This window comes from Zingiber officinale, chromosome 5B (assembly GCF_018446385.1).
Source record: "Zingiber officinale cultivar Zhangliang chromosome 5B, Zo_v1.1, whole genome shotgun sequence".
Lineage (NCBI taxonomy): Eukaryota > Viridiplantae > Streptophyta > Magnoliopsida > Zingiberales > Zingiberaceae > Zingiber > Zingiber officinale.
In genome coordinates, this window is record NC_055995.1 from 134,175,657 (window position 1) to 134,203,068 (window position 27,412).

At 36.1% G+C, this 27,412-nt stretch overlaps 1 protein-coding gene across 4 annotated transcripts; it reads left to right on the forward strand.

Annotated features, from left to right (window-relative positions):
* Positions 1-5,555: 5,555 nt before the first annotated feature.
* On the forward strand, positions 5,556-24,910 carry LOC121986113. Of its 4 annotated transcripts, none has more exons than XM_042539925.1 (4): positions 5,556-6,589; positions 6,709-6,919; positions 19,841-24,593; positions 24,661-24,910. In XM_042539925.1, exons 1-3 carry the CDS (start codon positions 6,398-6,400, stop codon positions 24,571-24,573), a joined length of 5,136 nt encoding a protein of 1,711 aa, XP_042395859.1. In that variant the 5' UTR covers positions 5,556-6,397; the 3' UTR covers positions 24,574-24,593; positions 24,661-24,910. The 4 variants fall into 4 exon arrangements, with proteins under 4 accessions (XP_042395859.1, XP_042395858.1, XP_042395856.1 ...); XM_042539924.1 differs by having other exon boundaries at positions 24,666-24,910; XM_042539922.1 differs by having other exon boundaries at positions 19,841-24,552.
* Positions 24,911-27,412: the final 2,502 nt, after the last annotated feature.

The following is a 27,412-nucleotide window of genomic DNA, read 5'->3' on the forward strand; positions in this document are numbered from 1 at the left end:
GTCATACCCTGACAAAAGAAAGATCGCCACATGTCAGCAGGATACGAGTTACATTTAATGAGCGCCCCTTACCGCACGCAGCGCACGTGGTGGGCAGTAGAGAAGAGGATTCGGCATGGATTCCAAGGGGATACAAGGCACGGGCAAGATACCGCCGAACGGATGAGCATCTCTAAGCCTGGCTGAGCGGACTAATGTACCGGCCGTTACTCAGTCAGAGCAGCAGTCCAGTCAGTCGGACTTCCAGGAAGTCAAAGGGGGAGGCAAGTGATCCGGCGGTTAGAACAGGGGACCCCCACTCTGAGGGGTCAATGCCACGTGGAAGTCAAAGGGCCAGGTGGCCGACTGGAGAAGGATGGGCCGACCTCCCGATCGGCCGACCAGTGAATAACCGATGGCAAAAGGCGCCCCGACAGAAGTCGGGGTTCCGGCGCTCGATTGAACAGTAGCGAAGGGCCGAGCGGAAGGCCGAGGACAAGGTGACATACTGCTAGCAGTCCCCACAGCACCTTACCGAGGATCTCCCCAGCATACCGAGGCATGCGAAGAGCCTGATGGGATGTGAGTGCCGTCCGGCCGGGTGTAAGATGATGTCCGGCCGGACGCCCCGTCCAGCCGGCCGGACGGACACCTCGTCATGGGGTAGGAAAAGAAGGACTATTTATATCTTATGACAGCTGTCAAGTCCTATGACTAGGCCATACTCCTAATCTGGTAACGAGGTGTTCTGCTGTCCCATCGAGAGCGTGCTTGGACTGTAGCAGTATAGTGTCAGGTAAGCTCTCTGATAAACACATACCGAGGTATGGGCTAAGAACACGTGTTTGCCTCGGTATGTGTGCGTGAGCTCTTTCACTGCTCTATATAAAGAGCCTTATACTTCGCTGAAGGTACGCGTTCTACAACTTTGGGAGTCACTTCTTCATTATTCGCTTGCCTGACTTGAGCGTCGGAGGGTCGCCGCCGGGAACCTCGTCCCGGCACGACTTCTGTGCAGGTTCGCCGGAGCTTCGTACGACCAATCAGAGATCTACACCAGCGACTCGGATAGCGCCACGTGCCCAGCGTCCGTTGATTCAGCTTTCGGACAGGATCAATTGACAAATTGTAGATCATGAGAAGAGTACACTAATGGTGAATCCAATTAACTAATCAACATCAAACTATAAAAGAAAAGTTGAAGGTGTGATTTTTTTAGTAATGCAGTTATCTAAGTCTTACATTCTGCCTAATCTTAGAGGTGATTGGTCCAGCCCATGAAGGTTTTCCATTCATAAATCTGAAAGTGCAAGTGACAGTTTACACCCATGCTTCAAAGATAAATGTGTTTGAAGCTTATAAAAGAAGACTAAGGGCATCTCCAATGATTAGAACTTTAAATGATTTTTTTTTATAATTCTAATATGTCACATCAACCATATAAAAGCTTATTAAAACATCTCCAATAGTTAGAGCATATACATAAATTTTTTTATCCAAAATACATAATTTAAGATAAAAAGTTACTTTGTTAAATTTGGATATACATTTTTTACTATATCATATATTAGTTTTCCTATTTTTTTCTCTCTCCTCTACATTATTTAGAAAATGTAATTCATTCCCTAAATTTAGATAAATATTATTCATAAATGTTAAATTTAAGGAACGAATAAGGTAGCTGATATAAAAGTTTTTTAAATACTATATCCAAAATTTAGAGTAAAATATTTGAATATGGTAATTGATGTTGATGCTCTTAGAGCTCTAAATAAGTTTTTTTGTGATCCAATTCATAGCATGAGTTGTATGATTTCATGTATATTGCATCAATTTCGAGATAAAAGAACATATTTGAGTTTTCATTACTACTCTTAACCTACAAACCTTAAACCTCACATCTATAATGATTCAAAAATTTTATTTAGCATTTTGAATTTTATAAACCTCTAATAAATCTTGCGTTATAAATGCCCTAAAGGGAGTGATTTAGAGTTAACATTAACAACATATCTATTGTGGTCACCCTTCTATTATAACACTCTTTTTGTTATTCCTTAAGCTTCAATGTAATCGTTTTGTAAAAATTTATAAAATATTTCTCCGCCTCTAAAATAATATTATTTTTTTAGGAACTCAATCCTTCATTATGAAGGTAACTAAACATCAAACAATATTATTCCTTGCCTCATATTTTTGTTGATCAACTTTATTTTTTTCTTTCTCTTACTCCAACTTTAAGTTTTATCTCAGAAAAGCATTTTCAACTCTCATGACATGAAAACTTAGGCCTCAACGTAACCTTGTTTTAGAAGAAAATCAAAATCCATTTGAAAACTTATTCTATTTTTATTGTTGTTGCACTTATTAGTGGGGCTTTGCACACACTTATTGTTAAATTAGAGGACTATAATTTTATAGTGTTCCTCGATTGTACCCGTGACTTAATTTATCTATGCTAGTTTTGTTGCTCTATTTATTTATAAATCTTAAAATTAAATTATTTTTATTTTTATTTATTATCTAATCTTAAATTCTTTATTACTTAAAGGTCACACCTCTATCATTAGTTGTTTATTATTAGTTGTTTACCCTAATCAAAGTTGTCTCAAGGTTTCTCAAACCACTATGGCAAAATTTTTTCTTTAAAATCCTTTAATATTTATTTTTAAAAAAAGTTCTCATACTTTTTCATTCGAACTTGGAATACAATGGCGAATTTATTTTTTGGAAAAAAAATAAAATATTAAATTTAAAAAATAGATTTTTATATAAAATTTAGTTTTCTATTTTTTTAATTGATAAATTATTAAATTATTTAATCTTTTAAAAAACATTATGATTTTTTTTTTACTATTTTAGCATTCTATTTTGAGTTGTATGAACACAAACAATTTATAATTCATTTTCTTATTGAGGAAGAAAAAGATTGAGTGAGAAAGAAATATTATTAGAAAGGGATAAGAAATGTGTCTTCTAACAATCACCCGTAAAAGAGTTGAAAAGTATAGAATCATAAGGTGAAACACCGATGGGAAAGAGAAAAGTTATGAGATTACTATGGTTAAGATTTTTTTAGAGATATTAAAAAGGAAATGGTTAGATTAGATTATATAAGACATATAATTAAATGATCTCCCTAATTACAAAATACAGAATAACAATAAGCAATAAATACATACATTAAGAACTGAATTGTATATTTGTATGTAAGTGGAATAGAATTTTATATTAAATTAGGGAATGTAATTAATGAGAAAAGTGTGAGGTGTAAATGGGAAACGGAATCTGTCATGATAATTTTAATATAAAATTAGGGGATATAATTAATGAGTAAATAAGGATAAATATTTTATGTAAATGGGAAGTAGAATCACCATCAGCATGACATAAAGTTCATTAATTAACATTCCATGATAATATTAAAATTTAATAACCTATGCCTTAAATCGATCTGATCCTAGTGGTAATTAATTGAACTAATCAAGAGAACTTCGTGAGAAAGGTTGAGGTTTAAATCTATCTTACAACACAAATACACAATTGAAAAGTGATTTAAATGCACCATCATTATATCTTTAAGTGAGTGAAATTGATATTATCCACACGATAATCAAAACTCTATGGTTAGGATGACGAATTTTGGCTTGCCATTGAGTTATAATTACTAAACTATTTATCCATTTATTGAATTGATTTGGTATATTTGTCTTATTAAGTTTGATTTATGTATAGAATACCTTATCCAAAATAGGCATCACACAATTTTATTGCTTAATGATTAAGAAATTAATATTAATTGCTATACTACACTAACAAATCTAGCCTACAAATTTTTATTTATTTTATTAAATAAAATGGTTTGGAATGATTTAAGGTCTTTATTATCATGCAATTGTACTAATATAGTTCTCTTGGGGCGCTGTGATGGTTAAAATATAAGATATTATCATATGAGATATTGGAGTTAAAATTCGACGTGTTCAAGCATATCTTCCCTCATGTCTTTGCCACATACACTAATAACTAGTAGTCATCCGTAATTTACCTCTTCCGTATTGGTCTAAAAACTAATTGACGAGAACATTGGGAGTGAACGAATCGTCTTTTGTCACCTGTAATTGTATTAATATAATAAAAATAATTTTAGAAATATCTATTTTCTAAACTAATTTCCTATCATATAGTCTAGAGTAAAAAAATCAAGAAACCTAAAAAGAGAAATAAAATTATCATCAATAATCTTGACACGAATAAAGTTACTCATAAGTATGCTCAACAAATTTGTAGTTCATACAAATTTAAACAATGTGGTTATCGACTCATAAGCATTCTCATCAAACTTTCAAAAAAATCGTTATCAACTCGAAGGAGTCGCTTAGTTTGTCCAGTGTAACTTTATCACAAAATCATTTGATGAGAGCCTTGAACTTTATGTAAATTAGACTAAAGACCCATCTAATGCTTTGTACAATCAGTAAAGCATATATGAGAATACAAAAGCTTCTCTAAAACCGAAAAATTACTTAGTAGACCATCTTTCCACCTTTTATAGGACTCGTCATTCAAAGATTCTCATACTTTTAAAATTTTATATTTAAATGTGACAAATATAATTAAGAAAAATATAGATCCTTTTATAATGATTGAGATTGTATACTATATTTTTCATATATTATCTTTGTATAAATAAAAAACTTAATCTAGGACAATTGTCAATAAAGAAAATAATTAATTTTTCTTTTCTATTTGCTCCCCGTTTCAATAAAATGACTTATTCCAAGGATGGACAATTTCAATTATTCCAACGCATATCTCCTTCTAATTTTCTCCGGTTTTTATAAAACAACTCAAATAACGGTCCCGTTTCTTTATTTATAAAAAAAATACCCTAATTTTAAAATTATAAAAAAAAATTAAAAATAATATTATTTTCTTCGTACCCCTTCCGTTAAATTCCTAAATCTCTTTTACGTTATTTTCCAATCCATCCCCTGATGAACCTGATATGAGAAAATATCAGATCCACACTGGTTTGATATAAAACCTAAGTAGATCTAGTATGGGAAATATTAGGTTCATCGTGGACCTAATATGAGATCATATCAGGTTCAATGATGAATTTGATATGGAAAAATATCAAATTTTTTTTAATCTCGAAGAGAAGAGATGTATTGGAAAACGACGAGAGAAGGATATTTAGGAGATTGATAGGAGGAATAAGGAGGAAACAGTATTATTTTTAATATTTTTTTTTTTGATAGTTTTAAAATTAAGGTATTTTTTAGGTAAATAAGAAAACATGACCACTTTTCTAATAAAAAGTCGAAATTTTCTTTTATCAAGATCTTCTTTTTGATTTTTTAGTTAGTAGAATCATGAAATTCTTAAATACAATTTGTTTTAGTAAAAGCGAAGGAGTTGTACTCGTTATATTCTCCGTTGAAAGCCAGAGACACTTCAGTGTCTGTCCCTCACTTTTTCCACGTTAACTTCTTCGTTAAGTTACTTCCTTAGACCGAAATTTCGTACTCAACCTTTTTAGCTATGGTTCCACCGCTTCGCTTCGCAATGTGCTGCTGTTACACTTGCTTTTGCTCTCGCCCTTGCTGTCTTATAGCGCCATAGCGGTTGACAGAGCACGAATCTCTAATGCTTTAGATCTTATCTAAGGTAATGGCGGAGTCAGTCCGGATGATTTACCTGGGCTGATTGTGGGAGGTGGGCTACAAGTGTCAACGACAACACCGTCATCCGGGCTATTTCTCGTTTCTCTCCCATTATTTTTACTTCTCCCATAGTAAATCTATGACAAATCCCTTTGTCAAGATTGAAGGCTACTCGGGCTACAGCCCGGGTAACCTTCAACCCGGCTCCGCCCTTGATCTAAGGGAGTCGATAGTGGAAGAATGAAATAAATTTAGGACGTGGAAAGATAATAGAAAGAGAAAAAATCTCTTAATTTATATAATTAAAAAAGAATATACGTGTCATTTTTTTTTTTTTGATATATCATATATTTTTATGAGTTATTTTTTACTATATGTTATAATTTTAACTACATATATCATTTTGTTTTTTCTACTCACGGTTTTCTATCCGATTTTCGGATGATATCCACCGATAGATTGTATTAAACGATAAAAACATTTTAACTCCCAAAATTTTATTTTTAATTTTAGTTTCCGTTCTTTGGCATAATTGATGTTTGGGTGGCTGAAATGCTTGGGAAGATGGGCAAGTATTATAGCGGTTGACAAGAGCGGTAATATTGGAATTAAGTGAACCCTGGGAAATTTAGAAATCTGGGTGGCTATTTGGAAAATGCCGAAGTTACTTCCTTTAAGACCTCCTCGACTCTTCTGCTCCTTCCTCTGGATGGGCCGCTGCTGTTGCACTCGCCCTTGCTCTTGCTCTAATGGCCGCCGCCGCTGCCGCTGCCGCTGCTTACTCCACCCCTCGCGAGCACGTCGAGTGGATACGGAGAGAGAGGTACTACATTGGGAGACATGACAAGAATCCCCTGGCTGAGGACATCCATCAGGCCGTCCTCTACCTCTCCGAAGAGCTTTATTCCAAGGATGTCCACTTCCTCATGGAGCTTGTTCAGGTCACTGTAGTTTCTACTAACTCTTTCCGGATTCTAGGTCGTAGTTTGTGCTGTATATGGGTTGCCATCTCTACTAACCGTTTTCAGTCGTATTTAATTTATCAATTTGCATTCGACAGAATGCAGAGGACAACAAGTATGCAGAGGGAGTCACTCCATCCCTTGAGTTTCTGATTACTTCAAAGGATATCACGATGACCGGAGCCAAAACAACACTGCTCCTATTCAACAATGAGATAGGTTTCTCTACGTCGAACATTGTTTCCATTTGTAGGATTGGTAAATCAACAAAGAAAGGGAAACGACACCTTGGCTACATAGGGGAGAAAGGTTTGCACTTTTGTTGGTTCTAATTGTATGTTATTTTTTGTGAAAACATTTATTTCTATGAGACACTTTATATTGACCTTGCTATGTTACTAGTTTCCTCATTGTTTTGGCTGAGGAATCTGCCGCCTGTGGGATGACCTAAGCCTTGTCCCATGTCCGGACCTATGTAGCCAGAGGACTGATTGGGAGTCATCCCAGCAAGGCACCTCCAATGTCTGTCTAAGTCAGGTGTGGATCATGAAAAAAATGGAATATTAGAAGAATAAAGGTAGAGTTAGGGTTGATACCATAGCCTCCTCTTACCATGGAATATTAGTTGGACATGCTCCCAAAATCTAATGGGCTATTGGGTCTCAGGTCTCAGGTCTCAGGTCTCGGGTTTGCGGGTTGTTGGTAGTGTTTGGGTCCTGTCCCAATACAACTTGTGAGTAACTAGGTTGGATCTGCACCATGTGGGTCGAATTTGTTGGGTTGGAAGGGGACCTTGTCCCCTATCACATATGATTCTAATTTTTGTTTGCATTCCAAAGATGATAATAGTTTCATGAAATTGTGAAAAACTTTGGAAAAATGAAGGAGATCTAGAGATTTTTAATGTCAATACTTCTCAGTATCTCATCTGTAAAATAATATTTTTGCTAGCGAAATTATTCACTCAGCATTTGTTTTTTAAATCGTAATTTTTCTCTTTTTTGGTAAGTAAATAATTATTGATTTTGATGTTTTATCTAGTAAAAAGAAACTATTTTTTTTAAAAAGAAATATAATAAAATATATTGTTTAAAAATTAGTGGGATGTTTTTTTAAATATTTTATTACTTGTTATTTTTTAAAAATATTTCTCAATAAATTAATAGATTAGCTTATTTATAATCAATAAAATATAATTATAATTTTTTTTTAAAAAAAATTTAGTTTTCTTTATAATTGAGGAAAATAAAATCAATCAAGAACATTGTCATGAATAGATTAATTTTGAGATGGTCCAGCCCAATCAGTAATTAAAAGGAAAAAAAAAAACTAAATACCTTCTATGCTTGTTTTATTTGATTTTTAAATGAACTAAAAATCATGTCTTTTTTCTTGTCTTTAATATTTATTTTTCAATTTCTTTGTTCAATTGTTTAAATATATTGAGTTTTTTTTTAAATAACAATAGTTTATTGCTATTAAAACAATATATTTTAAAGTTTTTTATTGTATATTTATAGCTTATTATTTTTTAAAAACCTTAGTTTTAATAATTTGTGTAATTATAATGTCTTGCTTATATAATAAAATTATATATGTATGAATATCTACTCTTTAGTTTTATTGTTTTTCCTTGATGGATGAAGACATGAAGTACTTAGATTGAGTAGGTCATGTTTACATTCATCACATTCCCTTAAGTTCTTCCATGCTCAATTTCCTTGAATTCAAGGCCTGTATGTCAATCAAGGTCTTTTTTACCAAAAGTGCTTGATGGATTTGGAGGACTCATACTTAGTCCAAAAGGTGACTTTTGCTTTCTTAGCATTCCCCTTAGTCTTCACATGCATAATTTCCTTGGATTTAAGGCTTGCGTGCTCATTAAGGACTTTTTGCCAATAGTCAGTGCATTTTCCTCACAGATTCTCCATGCTCATATTTTTTTTTTTAAATCAGAGACCTTTATGCCAAACATGTAGTCCTTGATGGTCTCAAAGGGCTTTGATTGAGTCCAAAAGCTCACCTTTATACTCCTAACATTTCCCTCAGTCTTTGCATGCCTAAATTTTCTACATCTGACACTTTTATGCTATTAATGACTATTGGCATGATGCACCTGGAGGACTCAGATTGAGTTCAAAAGGTCACCTTCACATTCTTGGCATCCCCTCAATCTTCCCATGCTGAAATTCCTTCTATCTGAGGTCTTCATGCCTATCAAGGACTTTTGATGGACTTGGATGACTCAAATTAAGTCCAAAAGGTCACCTTTACATTTCTAGAATTCCCTTCAGGCTTTCTGAATTCCCTACATTTGAGGTCTTTATGCCCATCAATGTATTTTTGCCAAAAGTCCTTGATGGATTTAGAGGACTATTGAGTCTAAAAGGTCATCTTTGTTAGGATCTTGACGTTTGCTACGTTTGTTAGTGCACAGCGGAAAAAAAAATACTAACAAACAAAAGCAAAGCTAACCCTAGAAAACAATAAACAAGAAGCAAACCCAATGACACGTTGTTTAACGTGGTTTGGAGATGAAACTCCTACTCCACGGCTATTCGTAAGGTGGACGATCTCGATCCGTCTGTGGATGACTCCCCGGAAAACCTCCGGCTAGCTCGTGTAGTTCCTTGTGGGTGGAGAAACCTCGCCACAAACTCTCACCAAGGACTCTTGAGAAGCTAGGGCACTGGTAGACTACTAATAGGGGTTAACCACCTCTATTTCGTCAACTTTAACCAAGCTTTCAATGCTTGGTTATATAGGCCACGGGTTAGAAAACCCCGTCTACCAGTCGACTGCTAAAACATGCAGTCGACTGCCCTTCGTGGAAATTCGACCGTTGCAGCCCAACGGCTCGATACCAACCCTCTGTTCGCTCCGAGTCGACTGATGAAACCATCAGTCGACTGCTACAGTAACGCTACAGTGCTGCTGCAGTAACGCTACAGTGCTGCTGCAGTACCCCCTAATTCTAAGATTTTACCCCGAGTACATTCGCTCAGCACTCGTTCTCGCCCGACCAACCTAGACCTAGCCTTCTAGCCTCCTCCATCAGCCTTGCGTCCCTCGGATGCCTCCCCATCTTTCACGTCTTGCCTTCTGGAGCTTCCATCGGCCTTGTCATTGTTGTCGGGTCTTCCTTTGCCAAGAGGTCGCGCCTCCGGGACTTCATCTATTGCCAAGTCACACTTGGACTTACGTTGCCAAGACTACATGCTTGGACTTACACTGCCAAGACTCATCCTTGGACTTTCTTCCTTTGCCAAGATCACACTTGGACTTTCCTTGTTGTACCTGTATCCTGCACACTCACAATGCATATCAAATACAACAATAAACCTAACTTAAACTTTTGCCCAAACATCAAAACCTAGGGTTACTAGATTGCTCCAACAATCTTTACATTCCTAGCATTCCTCTTAATCTTCCTCAATTTTCTTGTAACCGAGGCTTGTATGCTCATTAAGGACTTTTGGCAAAAAGTTCTCGATGGCCTAGAGAACTCTAATTGCATCCAAAAGGTTACATTTATACTCCTAGCATTCCCCTCAGCCTTTCCATGTATAAATTCCACCTTTGTTCCCATCAATAACTTTTGGCAAACAGTTTTTTATGGACCTGGAGGACTTAAATTAAACCCAAAAGGTCACCTGTACATTATTACATTTACAATCCTAAATTCTCATCCGTCTTTGCATACTTATTCTCCTTAGATTTGAGGCCTACATGCCCATCAGTGACTTTTTATCAAAATTCTTTGATGGACCTGTAGGACTCAGATTAAGTCCAAAATGTCATCATTACATTCAAAGCATTCCCTTCTATCTTTCCATGCTTGAATTCCTTATATTTGAGGCATTTATGCTGATTAATAATTTCTTATTATGGCAAAAAGACCTTGACAGACTTCGAGGACTCATATTGATGCCTTTATGTCTATCAATTACTCTTGGCAAAAGGTCCTTAATGGGCATGGAAGATTCGAGACTTAGATTGATTCTAAAAGGTAACCTTTACTTTGCATTCTCAGAATTCTCCTTAGTCTTTTTATGCTTTGATCCTTTATTTCACTTTTTTTTTTTCCAAAAGTCCTTGATGGACCACCTAGAGGACTCAAATTGAGTTTGAAAGGTTATCTTTACATTTGTGGCAAGTTCGTCAGGCATCCATGCTCAATTTCTCTGAGAACTTATGACTTTTTGCCTAGTGAACTTACACATTAGCCAACTGAAACTAATCTTCAATTGACTAGATCATTGATCACAACCAATTTAAGATTGAGTCATTGGTTAAGTCAAATATTATCTAAAACCCAAAATATAAGTCACTCATAGACTCCCATCTCACTTAAACTTTCTCAAGACACTTCCTCATCTTTCCAAGAGGTTTCGCCTCAGGAACTTCCTTTGCCAAAAAGGGACTTTATCGTCATACCCAGAGGCCTCACATCCGGAACTTCCTTTGCCAAAAGGCTTTGCTTCATAGACTTTATCGTCATGCCAAAGGGCTTTGCTAAAAAGCCTCACTTTTAGAAATTCATCATCTGTCTAATGTCCAATCAACCTTGACCTGTTAAGACTTTCATTTACGAAGAGGTCTCACCTTCGGGACTTTATTTTTACCAAGAGTCTTGACCTTTGGGCCTTCAACATCGACCTAATATTTAATTAATCTTGACCTACCAACACTTCCACTAAGCATTCGGTTAATCTTGGTTTGCTTAGTCATTCAATCACCAAGCATCCGTGTAACATGAACCGCTTGGACTTGATCTGCTAAGCACTTAGTTAACCTTGACCATCTTGGACTTCCATCCATCAAGTATCCGGTCAATCTTAACCTACTTGTACTTCACCTTTGCCAACACTTGTGGACTTTCCCTTTACCCACCACACCTATTGGACTTCTCTAATTATGAAATGTTCTATCAACTTTTACCTACTTGACAAGCAACGTTAACCTAACTTAAATCCTTAAACCAAACATAAACCTTTTGATAGTGTGGTAAAAGCACTACAGATCGCTAGAGGAGGAAGTGAATAACGTACATGCAAAATAAAATACTTTTCTCTTGCTAATTGCTTAGTAAGGAAACACATTAGTTGAAGTGAATAAACATAAACAAGAAGGGACACAAGATTTACTTAATTCATAACCCCCTAGGGTTGCTATGTCTATGGTTTATGCACAAATCGCCTATCCACTATCCTTCTGCTCTTCGGTAAGGTGTCAGAGATGGAAAAACCTCTTACATAGTTTGTTTTACAAGGAAGAAAGAAAATAAATAAAGACACAATAGATTTTATGTAGCTGCAGTTGTGTTGGTCGTGTGGTAATTAAACACGAGCTTCTAGCTTCCTTTTATAGACTCTAGTCGCACTGTTGATGTGGCGTATTCGGTCGACCGAAAAACACTATCCAATCGATTAGAAAACTCTAATGTGGCAGATCATCCTCATCTGTGAACAAGTCATATCTCATCGCGTTGCTGACTTGGCACTCTTCCAGACTCGAATGTAGTGAGCTTGGATCTCCGCTTTTCGATCACCTGATCCACTTACATTGAATTTGTGCGTTGATCATGTTCCACGTGTGCTTGCAGTCAATCAATCCTAATCTTTCGGTCGCCTGATCCAAAGATCTTATCCCGCAATTGACTTGTTCAAATAATTAAACAAATAATATTGTGCATCAGTCGACCGAACCTGGTTCGGTCAATCAGATCTTCTAGTCAACCGAAACCTTGTTTCAATAGTCCGAATGGTTGGTTCAATAGATCAGATCATCCATTTGTTTTGATCGTCTGAACCTCCTAACTCAATTCACTACACTTGAGTCTGCCTAAATTGAGTATTACTCTCATCTCAAGTGTAAATCGCTCAACTCACTTCACCAGTTTACCTTGCATAGACTTCCTCTCAGTTTCTCGTCCCTCATATCCACTGAGCCCTTTTGGCTCATTCCTCGTGCGTCATTCTCGTTCCACCGGAGTACTCTTCCGTAACTCCTCGTACCTTAGATGCATCGAGCTCGTCGACTCCCTTCCCATGTCATCCTTCTCGCTTGCGTCTTTTGCCAAGATCTGACTGTCTTCGATGCTTCTCATCCTTTTCGGTCCCTTGGGTGTCACATACCATCTTTTACCGTACTCTACTAGATCCGGAGCCATTGCGCCTATGTGTTTTTCTAAGTCCCTGTACACTTAGGCACCCATATTGATAACAATAGTAATGCCTAACTTAAACTAATCTGATCAAACATCAAAATAACATGGTTTTCACCACTTGGGATTCCAACAATCACCCCCTCAACTGTTCGAGGGTACTAACATCTTTGACCAAACATCAAAACCACTTAGTCCCACTCGACCACTTGGATGTGATTGAGCAGCAATCTCTTCAATATCTTAATCTCCCTAAGAATCAACTTGATTCGAGCTCAACCACTTGGGGCACGATGGCACCAATATTATGTTGTGGAATATAGAGTGTGCAACAAGGAAGTATTTGAAATTACCCAAATTTTTAGTTTTGTACTTTTGATAAACTTTGCCTCTTGGAGATTGTTTTCATCCATATAGTAACTTTCTTACTTAAGAGGCTAGTCTTCCTATATGCAACAAGCCTTAGAGGTTGCTCTATATAAGCCTTGTCTAGAAGATCGTTATGGATGGAAAGTATTTTTGATGTCAAGTCGATGAAGGGGTCAGTCAAAGAAGTAGTGAGCAATGGTAGTGACAAACTTAAGTGATCTGTCACCGGAAAGGTGTCAAGGTACTCAACACCATAAATTTGGGTGAAGCCGTTGGCCACTACACAAGCTTTAAGCTAAGCAACAATGTCATTTGGTGAACATTTGATGGACAAAACTCATTTACAACACATTGTGGATTTATTAGGATAGAGAAGAATTGTGTTCCAAGTGTTGTTAGAATGTAAAACATCAATCTCCTCCACCATAGCCTACCTACTTCCAAAATTTAAAAATGTCTCCTAGACATTTCTAAGAATTTATGTGATGATAAAGAAGCAACAAAAATAGGGTGATAAGGAGATATAGAATATAAAACGAGAAAGTGGATGTACGGTGGAAGATTTAATGAATACCTTTGCTAAAAAGAATGAGAATGTCCAAATGAAGGGGGTGGAGGATCTTAGAGGGCTACTAGTAGCTGGAGAGCAGAAGAGTCTCAAGGATTTGCGGAAGCAACTTCCTCTTGTGGACATCGACTCTACACTTGTAGAGGAGGCATCTTAGATAATTGACCCTTGTTGAGGGAGTTCTGTTGTTAGTGTGGGGAAGCATAATGGTGATGGTTATTTGTGGTTGGATAGTGGGAAAGTCTCAAGGGTGTACTAAATAATCTTCATGTCGTGGACATTGACCATGCACCCATAGTGGAGATATCTCAAGTATTGGAATCTCAAAATCTGGAGGGAGTTCTACTATTGGAATAGGAAAAGATATGGTGTAGAAATAGGGAGAGCTTCCTTGATTAACATAAATAGAGATGGTGTAGATAAATTGAAAAGATGGAAAAGAATGAACTCGAAGATGCTCACATCAGCAAATAAAACATGAGAAGACTTAGGAGAGTAACAATAATAACCTTTCTAAAGGCATGAAGGGAGATATAAAATATAAAATGAGAAAGTGGATATGAGGTGGAAGATTTAATGAGTACCTTTTCAAAAAAGAATGAAAATGTCCAAATGAAGGGGGCAAAGGATCCAAGAGGGTTACTAGTAGCCGGAGAGCAAAAGATTCTCAAGGATTTGCAGAAGTATCTTATTATTGTGGACATCGACTCTACACTCATAGAGGAGGAATCTTAGATGATTGACCATCATGGCGGGAGTTCCACTATTAGAATGGGGAAGGATAATGGTGATAGTTATTTGTGGTTGGATAATGGGAGAGTCTCAAGGATGTGCTAAATCATTTTCATGTCATGGACATTGACTATGGACATGTAGTGGAGATATCTCAAGTATTGGAATATCAAAAGGTGGAGGGATATGGTGTAGAAATAAGACAAGCTTCCATAATTAACTTAAATAGAGATGGTGTAGACAAATAGAAAAAAAAAGGACTTAAAAAAGCTCACATCAGCAAAGATAAACCACAGTGAGATTTAGGAGAGTAACAACAATAAGTTTTCTAGAGGCATGAAGAAAGATGCACTAGAGAGACCAGACCAAGGGATACGATATGAGCATAGCAAATGCACCCAAGAAGACTCATGGTGGAAGAGAATATATAGTATCTTTGAAAAGTAGAACATTCCGAGATTCCATTATTATAGCAAAAGGTGATTACGCTCATTCCAGCCGTCCTGTACAGTCGTCTCCAACCGCCGAGTGGTTAGGGGGTGAGAGGAGTTTTTTCTCCGAGGGCATGCGCCCATCGGGAATTGATCCCTTCCCCAATATAACAAATTTGTCACCCTCTAACCAACTCGGCACCCCCGTGGGGACTCTAAGATTCCATTATGATACCACTTGATGTGGCACTACTATTGAATTATTGACTACAATGTTTCTTATTTGGATAATATCTCAAGTTTGTGATAAAATGTTATGGCACTATTAATATTTTTTAATAAATTGAGTAACAATAATTTTTTTAATAGATTTTTGGTTTTTTCATCGAACAACTAATATTTTTATGGAGTTTATTTGGCTTAGTTTTAGAAAAAAACATATACAAATCTTGGAATATAGTTGTTATCCAAATTGTTATTGATATAACTATGACAACAAATGAAGTTTAATTCCATATAATTCAATAAGGATTATGGTATGCCATTAATTTATCTACTTTCTCTTAAAATTTTACATACATATTCACTTTATCTTTTATAGTACTTTTTATTAATTATTCTCACTTTATATTTAATACATATGTATCACTCAAAACATTGAAAATTAATAGTTATGAAAATAATTTAGTTATTTTATGTTGCAATAATAACTATTATCAATATTCCTATTTTATTTTAACTCAGAAAATGAGGAAGAAGTAATTTCTTTTACACAAAAGTATAAGTACAAGGCTCTCTTGTTTATAGAGAGAATTTACAATAGAAAGGAAACTAATGAAAAGGAAACTAATTAAGGCTAATATTTGACAAATTATCCTTTCCTATTTTTCTTGATTTGTATATCTTTGACTTTAATTACAGAATTTCCAACACTCCTCCTCAAGTTGGTTTGTAGATATCTTCCATAGCCAGCTTGCTAGTTAGCTTATCGAATTGTTTTTTGTGTAGTCTCTTTGTTAATATATCAACTAATTGTTCATTTGTTGGAAGATATATCATGCATATTATTCCACTGCTGATTTTCTCCTTGATGAAATCTTTATCCACTTCTATATGCTTTGTGCAATCATGAAGAACAAGATTATGAGCTATGGAAATAGTCGCTTTATTGTCACAATAAACCTTTATAGGGGTTGAGTAAGAAAGCTTCAGTTTCTCTAGAATTCTTTTAATCCACATCACGTCATAGATTCCATGGGCAACAACTCTGAATTCTACTTTAGCACTACTTTTAGCTATCACAGTATGTTTTTTACTTCGCCATGTAACTAGGTTCCCACCAACAAAGGAACAGTAGCCTGATGTTGATCTCCTATCCGTAACACTCCCTGCCCAATCTGTATCTGTGTAGACTTTGACTTAAAGATATCCATGTTTCTTGAATAATAAACCTCTCCCTGAAGGCCCTTTCAAATATCTCAATATCCTATAGACGGCTTCGAAATGTTCTGCTCCTGGTGAGTGCATGAATTGACTTACCATGCTAACTGCAAAAGCGGCATCAGGCCACGTATGAGACAAGTAAATTAATTTTCCTACGAGTCTTTGATAAAGGTCCCTTTTCTTTACTTCTTCAGCCCTAGCAGCTTGTAATTTCAAATTAGGTTCAATCAGAGTCTCAACCATTTTACACCCCAGCAAACCTGTTTCTCCAAGGAGATCAAGAATATATTTTCTTTGATTAACAAATATACCTTTCTTGGATCTTGCAAATTTCATTCCGAGGAAATACTTGACAACTCCTAGATCTTTAATTTGAAACTCTTTTGTGAGTCTCTTCTTTAGGACTGCTAATTCTATTTCATCATCGCCAGTTAAGATAATGTTATCAACGTAAACAATCAAAACAACAACTTTTCCCTTTTTTTGAATGTTTATAAAATATTGTGTGATCTGCTTGACTCTGTGAGATGCCATAAGTGACAACAACCTTTCCAAAGTGTTTAAACCATGCTCTTGGTGACTGTTTGAGTCCATATAATGCCTTATTTAATTTGAACACTTTTTCACCGCCAAGTCTCTTCTCAAATCATGGCAGTAGACTCATGAACACCTCCTGCTCTAGATCACCATTGAGAAATGCGTTTTTAATGTCAAGTTGATGTAGAGGCCAATCTGAATTCACCGCAAGAGATAACATAATTCTAATAGAGTTTATCTTAGCAACGGGACCAAACGTCTCTTGATAGTCAATCCCATAAGTCTGAGTGAAGCCTTTAGCCACTAATCTAGCCTTGTACCTTTCAATGCTTCCATCAGCTTTATATTTTATTGTAAACACCCATTTATACCTAACTCGTTTCTTGCTTTTGGGTAGATCAACTATCTCCCAAGTGCCACATCCCCTTAAAGCAGTCATATCTTCCATGATTGCTAAATTCCAACTCGAATCATCCAACACTTCCTGTATATTCCTTGGAACAATCAAGTGTGAAATCTTAGAAGTGAAATGTTTATGGTTTTTTTTTATAGTCTTTGATAGGAAAGATAATTTGCAATAGGATGATTAGTGCAATTTCAGACACCTTTTCTAATTGCTATAGGAACGTCAAGATCAGGAATAGTAGGTGAAGAATTAGACACAATAAGAGGAATAAAAGCTGGACTTGGGATAGGGTTACATGAAATTTCGGTGCTAGAGCTCGGATTTTCAGACTGGTGTTGTGCAAGCTTGATATTCAAGTCTTTATTCCTCATATGAAATCTCTTCCTAAGATAAACCTGAAACTCATAATTCAAATCACGGCGATCAATTTGCAGCATTTCTCTGCCTGATCGAGAGTTTCCAACACTAAGCACTAGAGGTAGGTGTGATTATTTTCAAGATTGTTTAGAAAAATGATATGAATAGAAATGTCCAAAAAATTATCTTTTTCTTCACTTGTCACCCCTATTAGGGTTTTGGTCTTGTTTCTAAAAAAAACACATCCATGTTCACAATTTTTTTTTTGTTTGAGGATCGAAACACTTATACCCTTTTTTGTTTAACGAATAACCCAAGAATACGTATTTTATAGCAACATGGTTCAAGTTTTGAACGAAATTGACATGGAACATGAACATAAACAGTACATTCAAAAACTTTGCCAGATAAATCAGAAAACAATCTAATTTCGGGATTTTTTTTATGACAATCAAGAGGTGTTCTGTATTCTAACACCTTAGTAGATATCCTATTTATCAAATAAGAGGCTGTTAAAATTGCTTCACCCTATAAATACTTAGGACATTCATATAAAACATTATGACACGTGCTACTTCAAGTAAATGTTTATTTTTTTATTTTGCAATGCCATTTTGTTGAGGGATATCCCGGCAAGTAGATTGATGAAAAATGTCTTTTTTGTTCAAAAAAATCACCCAAGTGCTCATTAAAATTTTTTGTTCCATTGTTAGAATGTAAAATACAAATTTTGGTCTGAAATTGATTTTCAATCAGAGTGTAAAAATTTTTGAACAAATTTTTCACTTCAGATTTTTTTATTCATCGGATAAATCCAACATAAAAGTGTATGGTCATCAATAAATATACAATCCATTTTTTTTTTCCAAAAAGAGTAGTAATTTTAGATGGGCCCCAAACATCACTATGAATCAAATACAAAGGTTTGGAGGTTTGGTAATTTTTTGGCAAATAAGTTGAACGATGAAATTTTACAAAAAAACAAGTTTCACAATGTAAAGGAGAACAATCAATGTCTTTAAATAATTCCCGAAATAAGGTTTTTAGATAAGGAAACTAAGATGTCCTAGTCTATATTGCCATAGCATTATTTTTTCTCGAACTAAGTTTGAACTAATAATTTTAAAGCTCTAAGTTTTTTTTATTAATAATAGGTATTTCATCCAAGTAGTAGAGACCTTCAATCATTCTAGCACGCCCAATGATCATCCCGAGTTTTGGTCCTGAAATTCAAAATGTGATCCAAGAAATATAATAGGACAATTAGAATCTTTAGATAGTTTACTACAAAAGGTTGCAGGCTAATTTAGAAACATGAAGAACCGAATTGAGATTAATTTATTCGGTTAGTTTGATAAGCCCTTTTTTTTTGCAATAGGTGAAAAACTACCATCGACAGTTCTAATTTTTTCGTTTCCAAAACAATGGGAATAAGTATCAAATAAGTGAGAGCAACTAGGCATGTGGTCCGTGGCTCTAGAATCTATGATCCACGGAGAGGAGTTTAAACAAGAGAGAGCTTTAGGATTGCTACCTGTTTGTGCCAAGGAAACACTAGGAATACTAGATGAGAAGTTGGATTTTATCACCTTCAAGAGTTGATCCTTCTGCTTTGATACCAACTGAGAAAATGAGGAAGAAATAATTTCTTTTACACAAAAGAATAGGTACAAGGCTCTCTTGTTTATAGAAAAAATTTACAATTGAAAGGAAACTAATGAAAAGGAATTTTTTTTAAGGAAACTAATTAAAGCTAATTAAAACTAATATTTGACGGATTATCTTTTTCTATTGTTCTTGATTTGTATATCTTGGACTTTAATGATAGAATTTCTAACATTTTATTTTTTCATTTCATCTGTTCGTGTCAAACAACCACAATAATCCAAGTCATAATATGCCATTAAATTATTAATCTTGAGTGATTCTAAAATTTGAGGGAAATTCATATAGCCATATAGGTCTTTCATGACAATCATATTGCTAACTAAAAGAAATATTTTCTTGTGTCAAGTCCAAGTTGGGAGTGTATCATTATTACCTTTGTTCTATTCAGTAAAGTTAGATCATAATCTTCTTTCTTCATGGTTGAACTAGATGAGCATCTGGAATACAATTTCACATTAACTTTATAAGCATATTTATTTCATTTTCGGCGATACTAGTTAAATAATTAGTGTTTAGAGTTCAACTATGATAGTATGTATTTATCAATTTGTAGGTATAGGATTCAAAAGTGTCTTTCTGATATCCAGTAAGCCCTTTATCTTCAGCAATGGGTACCAAATATGCTTCGATGAGGAACCATCACCTGATTGCAACCTAGGCTACATTGTGCCTGAGTGGGTTGATGAGAATCCAAGCCTTTCTGACATAAAAAATTTGTATGGCCCTTCAAAAAGCCTTCCTACAACTGTTTTAATCTTGCCTTTGAAGATTGAAAAAGAGTCAGCTGTGAAGCAACAATTATTAAATTTACAACCCGAGGTCCTACTCTTTCTTTCAAAAATTAGGCAGCTATCTGTTAGGGGAGATAGCGATGGTTCAACATGTAATACTGGCTGCAAGATCTTTATATCTGGTGAAGACAATTGCCAAACGAGGAGGAACTTCAATGCAGAATCATACCCTCTCCATCTTACTGCTCAAATGGGCGACAAGGGAGATGAGGAACAATGCTGTTACTACATGTGGAAGCAAAGGTTCCCTGTAAAACAGCAATGCATTTCAAAGAAGAGGGCTGAAGTTGATGAATGGGCTATTACTCTGGCTTTTCCCTTTGGAAGGCGGTTGAATCGCGGGATGCGAAAGTCTGGTGTGTATTCCTTTCTTCCTACTGACATGGAGACTGGTTTCCCATTTATAATCCAGGCAGATTTCCTTCTGGTTTCTTCAAGGGAGTCGATACAGCTAAATAGCCCATGGAACGAAGGAATTCTCAGCTGTGTACCTTCTGCATTTATGAATGCTTTCACTACACTAATTAAAGGAGCACATGAGGCGCCCTCATTTTCCATTCCCTTCTTGTTCAATTTCATACCAGTGGAGGAATCTCATATCAAGTTGCTAGATCCTGTGAGACAATCCATTAAAGAAAAGATCACTGCTGAGCGTATAATACCATGTGAATTAAATAACTCACAAAAAATGTTCTGTAAGCCCAGTGAAATTAAGAGGCTTGCTCCTTCATTTTGGCATGTTCTAATCAAAGCACAGAAGTCTGGGGTTGATATACTTAACCTGCATTCAAATGGAAGTCATATAGTAAATGCCTACTTGGATAATGATGACTATAATAATGTACTAGGATTTCTGGGAGTGAACTATGTTGATCTATCATGGTATGCATCATTCATTCAGGGTTCTGATCTTCCAAAGGGAATGCCTGATGATATTTATGTAGAACTTCTACACTTCATTGCTCAGAATTGGAACTCTTGTTTTATGGACTTACCTCTGTTAAGGTTTATTGATGCCACTGGCGGCATATCTTTGTTAAGTGTATCACAAGCAACGAATGGTTATCAGAAGCTATGTATTGCCAACGGTGATGAGATCATCACATGGCTTATCAACTGGAACAGGGAGTTTATATCTGTCTCAAACCTATATTTTATGCCACAAACCATGCAATTGTCTTTAAGAACGTCAAAATCAGGAGTAATGGATTGGCTCAAGAATTCTGTGAAGCTGCAGAGTTTAAGTCTTTATGACTATGGGTCAATTGTGATCAAGTCACTAACTAAGAGCAAGCTTGTCATAGCCTTCACTCATTTTCTATATCATTCTCATAAGTATAATTATGCTAGCAAATGGTGCTTACAGACATTGTTCTCTCACTTGCCAATAGTAGATGAGTACGGAGAAGTGATATTTGAAAAGACAGAAGTCCTTGTGCCGGCCAGCATGGGCAAATGGATAATGTTAATGGGTTCAAATCCATGGAGGGCTGACAAATATTTTGTACTGAGCAGGGAGTATTTGGCAACTGCAAATTTTGCAGGAAATGTTACATGTGAAGGACAGATTTTGAAGTTCCTACAACAAAATGGAAAGGCCTCTGATGTTCCACAAGTTTATCCTCCAAATGCAGCTTTCCAAACTGTTTACTCTCCTTTGACAAGAGACAATGCATTCTTGTTACTTGAATGGATTAGAAATATAAGATCTCGTGGAACTAATTGTAAGCTGCAGATCTTTTTTAGCAGCATCAAAACTGGAAGCTGGTTGAAGACATCAATTGGTTACAGTCCACCTTCTGAGTCATTCTTGCCGAGCTCAGGTTGGGGAAGACTACTTCAGGTAGCATCAACACTTGTTGACATACCATTAATCCTGAAAGATTTTTATGGTGAAAAGATAACAGAGTACACTGAAGAACTTAAAGAAATTGGAGTCAGATTTGATTTTATGGACGCATCAGAATATATTGGTAGCCATATCAGGATTGCAACAGCTGATTCCGCCTTAACCCGAGCAAAAGTCTTTTCATTGCTCAATTTGGTCAGATATTTGGGAGAGGTAAGCTTGTCCCCTGACTATCTAATTCAGAGCACCAAAACTGCAAGATGGCTAAAAACATCAGTTGGTTTCAGATTAGCATCAGAATCCATATTGTTGCTTGATTCAGAATGGACACTTGCTTCACATGTCAGTAATCTCCCCTTCATTGACACTTCTTTCTATGGTGAGCAGATTGCTGATTATAAGACTGAGCTGCAGTTATTTGGTGTTTTAGGTGGATTCAACAAAAATTATCAGATTGTGGTTAATAACTTCAAAATGCCTTCAAGCTCTGTATCTGCTGATGTTGCCATTTTCATACTTGAATGCATACAAAATGCTAACATTCTTGATGATCTCATCAGAAAGTTATCACAGACGACTAAATGGTTGAAGACCCAGCTTGGCTATCAAAATCCAGGTGAATCTTTTTTGGCTGTTTTAGAATGGGAATGTCTTCTTCAGGTTGTCAGCGACATTCCGGTAATAGATGAGCCAATGTATGGCGGTAGAATCAGGTCATATCAGACAGAGCTAAAGAGAATTGGAGTAGCAGTAACCAGAGATGACTTCTCAAAAGCTATTGCTTCTCGACTGAATCTCCTTATAAAGAAAACATTGATCACAAACAAAAATGTTCTCGCATTGTTAACATGTTATAGGCAGTTTGTCAAAAAGCAAATTACATTCCCACATGATCTTTCCCTTTTCTCCCTTGAGAAGGAATGGTTGCATACTAATCTTGGATTCAGATCTCCAAAAGCTTCCATCCTATTTAGTCCGGAGTGGGAGCCTATCTCAGCTATATCAAATCTTCCACTTATCGACGGTAATTCTGAATTCTATGGTTACTCCGATGAGATCTATGATTTCAAAAATGAGCTCCAGGCCTTTGGTGTTATAGTTGAATTCAAAGAGGGAGCTAAATTTGTCATAGAGAGCATCAACCTTCCAAGAGATCCTTCTGTCATTAATCCAGTTAGCATTATATCCTTATTTCAGTCCATTCGCAATCTGAAGGAAAACACAGAGTCTCTTCCAATGGAGTTCAAGCAAAAGATGAACAATAGATGGATAAAGACAATTCTAGGTTACAGATTTCCAGAAGAGAGCATTCTGTTTGATCCTACGTGGAGTTTGCAAAGGAAAGACGGTCCCTTTATTGATGACATCTTCTACGGATCTGAGCTTTCATCTTATAAAAAGGAGCTTAAAGAAATTGGTGTATCTGTGGATGCCTCTCAGGCATGCCTGTTACTAGCACTTCATATTAAGTGTCACTCTGATATTACTACAATCTCGAGAGTATACCTGTTCTTGAATGAACATAAATGGGAGCCTGATAATGAAGATAATGAAGCTGCAGAGTGGATTTGGATCCCACGGGGTGCTGGAGAATGGGTGAGCTCCAACAGTTGCATACTACATGATAAGCTTGACCTGTTTGGTTCCCAACTCTTCATTTTGGATAAATACTATGACACAAAGCTTCTTGAATTCTTTTCAAGGGTTTTTGGGGTTCGGCTTAGTCCATGCGTCGATGACTACTGCAAGCTCTGGTCCTCGTGGGAAGTTTCAGCACACCACCTTACGGTGCAGCAATGCTCCGCTTTCTGGGTCTTCATTGCGAAGCACTGGAATAGCAACTCAGTGAAACTTATGCTGGGAAGCATATCAAAATTACCAGTTGAAAGTAATGATGAGCTCATTCTTTCCAACAAACAAGACGTATTCATTCCCGATGATCTCTTGCTGAAGGAACTGTTTGACAAGGTTTCTGGAACAATCTTTGTCTGGTATCCTCAAGTAACCACTCCTGCACTTTCTAGAGCAAATATGAACAAGATCTATAGCAGCATTGGTGTTCAATCAATTTCTGAGGCTGTAGAAAAGGATGAGTCGTTCAGGACCACTGGTGCTAGTGTTAGGGAAGTCAATCAGAAATCTCTGATATCGAGCAATGGATTGCTGAGGATTGTGCTTGCTTTTCTTTCCGATACTTCTCTTGATATAATTGCTACTGAAAGGAGTCTCCTTGTCAAATATTTGCTTGATTTAGAAGTCTTGGAAATTGATGAGCCTATTACAGTTAGCTATAAGCTAACACTATCCTCTCGAACAATTTTAGATTCAAAAGCTACTAGAATGTTCCGTTGGGAAAAAGATAAGGCGAAGTTATTCTTACAAAGAGATGAAGGTGGAACGAAACGAAAAAGACACAACATTGAATATGCAACAAATTTTGCTGATGTGATAGCAAAGGGCTTATTGTCTGAAATGCCTGACCAGATTGCTTCACTTGCTGAGCTCATTAGGCTTGGTTGCTTGTTGGACTTTGAGGAAGATGCAGTGGACTACTTGTTGAAGACCAAAAATCTCCAGTTGTTTCCTGAAGACGAAGAGTTTCTATCATCTATTTCGTCTACAACGGTTCAATTTATTCTCTACTAATACATTCCTGTTTTGATCTAGTAAAGTCTTCTCATGAGTTTGAAACTCTCTTATATACTCATTCTTAATATACTCTCTCTTACATAGTGCAGAATGCAGGAAAGATTGAAGCTGGAGAAACTGCCACAGTCGACTACTAATTAATGCTCAACTGCACTGCTATTTGGAATCCTTATGTTACTTTTTTTCTTTCCATCATTCTTTTGGCCACATGTTATGAAGTTTCTTTAAGTCCTTCAGTAATTTATAGTATATAATTTTGTTTGAGATAGTTCAGTAGTTTGCATGTTAAGTAAAATATTCATGCAATACTAGTTAATAGTTGTGAAGTTTAAAACTACTACTGAAGGTTCTTGATATTTTTATGCTTATCATTACAATTTTGCAATCTTCAACTTGATGAAAACACTGCTTGGATTTTCTTCATGAACGTTAACAAGGCGAGTTTGTGTATGATCTTAGTTGTTTATCATGGATAGATTAGAAACATATTGTAGCTTATTTGTTTTATAGGGTTTCATACTAATTGATCATAAACGAGCTCTTATCCTAGCTAAGTGTTTAGTTTGCTTATGTTTCTAGGTTTACAATATTAATTTTGCTTCATAGTATAATGAATTACGATATCAATAATATAGTTCACCTATACAAGAAAGGAACTTGTGGTTAGAACCTAGTTTGGTGTCCAACATGCCCATGAGCAATTATCGATGGGCATGACAACTCGTGTTAAGGAAACATGACCGCTCTAGGATATGAGAGCTTGCCAACTCTTACTTCACTAGTTATGAAGTCCATCTCGTGTAAAAATCTCACGCCTATCAAGCAAGTCGAAGAACACTTGCATACTTCAAGCGAGTGGAGGAGTTAACATAAGTGAGCCATGACTATAGTGAAGCCGAAAAGTCGAAGTCCTACCTAATGATAGTTCCTCAAGTTTCAAAACATTTCCCTCGAACCACAACAATGTAGAAAGATACTATAACAAGAAATATAGCAATGTATGTCCTAAAAGAAGTAGCACCCAAGCAACGAAAATTCCAAGGCTAATTACCAACGCAAGACTTGAGAGCCACAACCTTGTTCCCTATGCAAATGACCACAGCGATTAAGTTATATTCAGGACAAAGCTAGTTGCATTTGTGAAACGAGAGGAGCAAATGGGGGAAGAATCAAAGCCCGGGCTCCTACACTACCTCAACACTCTTATGAAGCAATCAAATATCAAGCAATAATTAAAAGGGTTTCGCGTTTGCTAAGATTATTGTTTCTAGTAAGAAGAATGCTCTTGTAGATAGTAGAGCTTCAAAAAATTGTCTCAAGGAATTAGACAAGAAGATGGCATTCCATTTCCATAAGAAAGATAGGATGAACTACTTGCAATATAACTTGAAACATGGGCACGGCAAAAAAGAAGTGCATTGGCCTAAAGTTTCAGATTGACAAGTTAATTAGGAAGGGATATCTGCGCAAGTTTATGATCCAAAAGAGAGAAGGAACAAGTTCGAGAGCCAGTTTAGAAGCATATAGTTTGAGAAATCGAAGGTCTACACTGAGAGGAAATATTAATAAGTTTCTATTGCGAACAAAACCTTCCTAGTTTGTTTTATACGTAGAGCTTGAGTATAGTTAGGATTCAGTGTACTCAATAGAGGAGTTGGACAAAATTAGTTTAGATCATTATGATGCCTTGCTGGTTTGACTATCAAGTTCGAAGATGTTATGGCAAAGAGACAGAATGGAAAAACACATATGTGCATGGTTTCCATTGACTTAAGCACGTTCTACTAGAAGTACTATTTTTGATTGTCTAGAATTGATCAAATGGTGGAACACAAACATGGATATGAAATGCTATGTTGTTTTTTCGATTCTTTTTCTAGATTCAATCACATTCTCACAAACATGGATATGAATCATGCTTCTTAGTTTAAGAAATGCAAGTTCTACTTACCATAGATTGTCAAGTATATTTTTTTGGGGCCTAATCGGTAGAAGCATGGAACCTTACTATAAGGTCTGTAAAGAGGTAAACTCATTTAAGTGTGGTACTGAACAACAGGATGTTTCTGAGAGGTTGAAGAAAGTTTCAGACAAATTATATGGCAACTGACCCAATTTGATATATGTAGGATATCAGTTGATAGTATGTTTGGTGGTATCATACTGTGCGGCGCGTTGTTTCATTGAAAGAGGAAGTAATGGAGCAGCTATTGTCTTTCTTTTCGAGGGTAAGACCATTAGTTACTTCAACAACCAAATGTGATTGAATTCGATTTGTTCTTTAGAGGAAGTTATAGATCCAATGGATGAGGTTGAACATAACCAGACTTGGGTTTTCTATATAGATTGTTTTGTCGTGCAAAATGCTAATGAAGCAGGTTTGGTATCGATTAGCAATGAGGTTTTCTTAATATGATTGAGATTGTTCCTATCCAAAATGTCAAGTAATAGCGTAGGATGAAAAGTATGATCGTTAGATTGTTACGAGGAAAAAGGCCGGCTTAACGTAAATACTCAACTCCTAGAAAGGTTTTGTTTCGAGTTGAGTAGACTAAAAGTGAATTCAGTTGAATGGAATGTTTTAAGTCGATTGGCAGTTGACTTATCAATAGTTTGAATTTGAAAATTAGACTATTTGAGTGAATCTTATTCACTTGAATCGATTAATTGGTTTCGAGTTGATTATATTGTAACAATTGATAGACAAGACCAAGATGTATGAGATCAAAATTCCAGTCAACTAGCTAGCAAGTCGACTAGAATCAAGTAAAAGAGCTAGTTAATGCTTATCCAAGTTAATTTTGAAGGCTCAAAATAGAGGGGCGAAGGGAGGTCA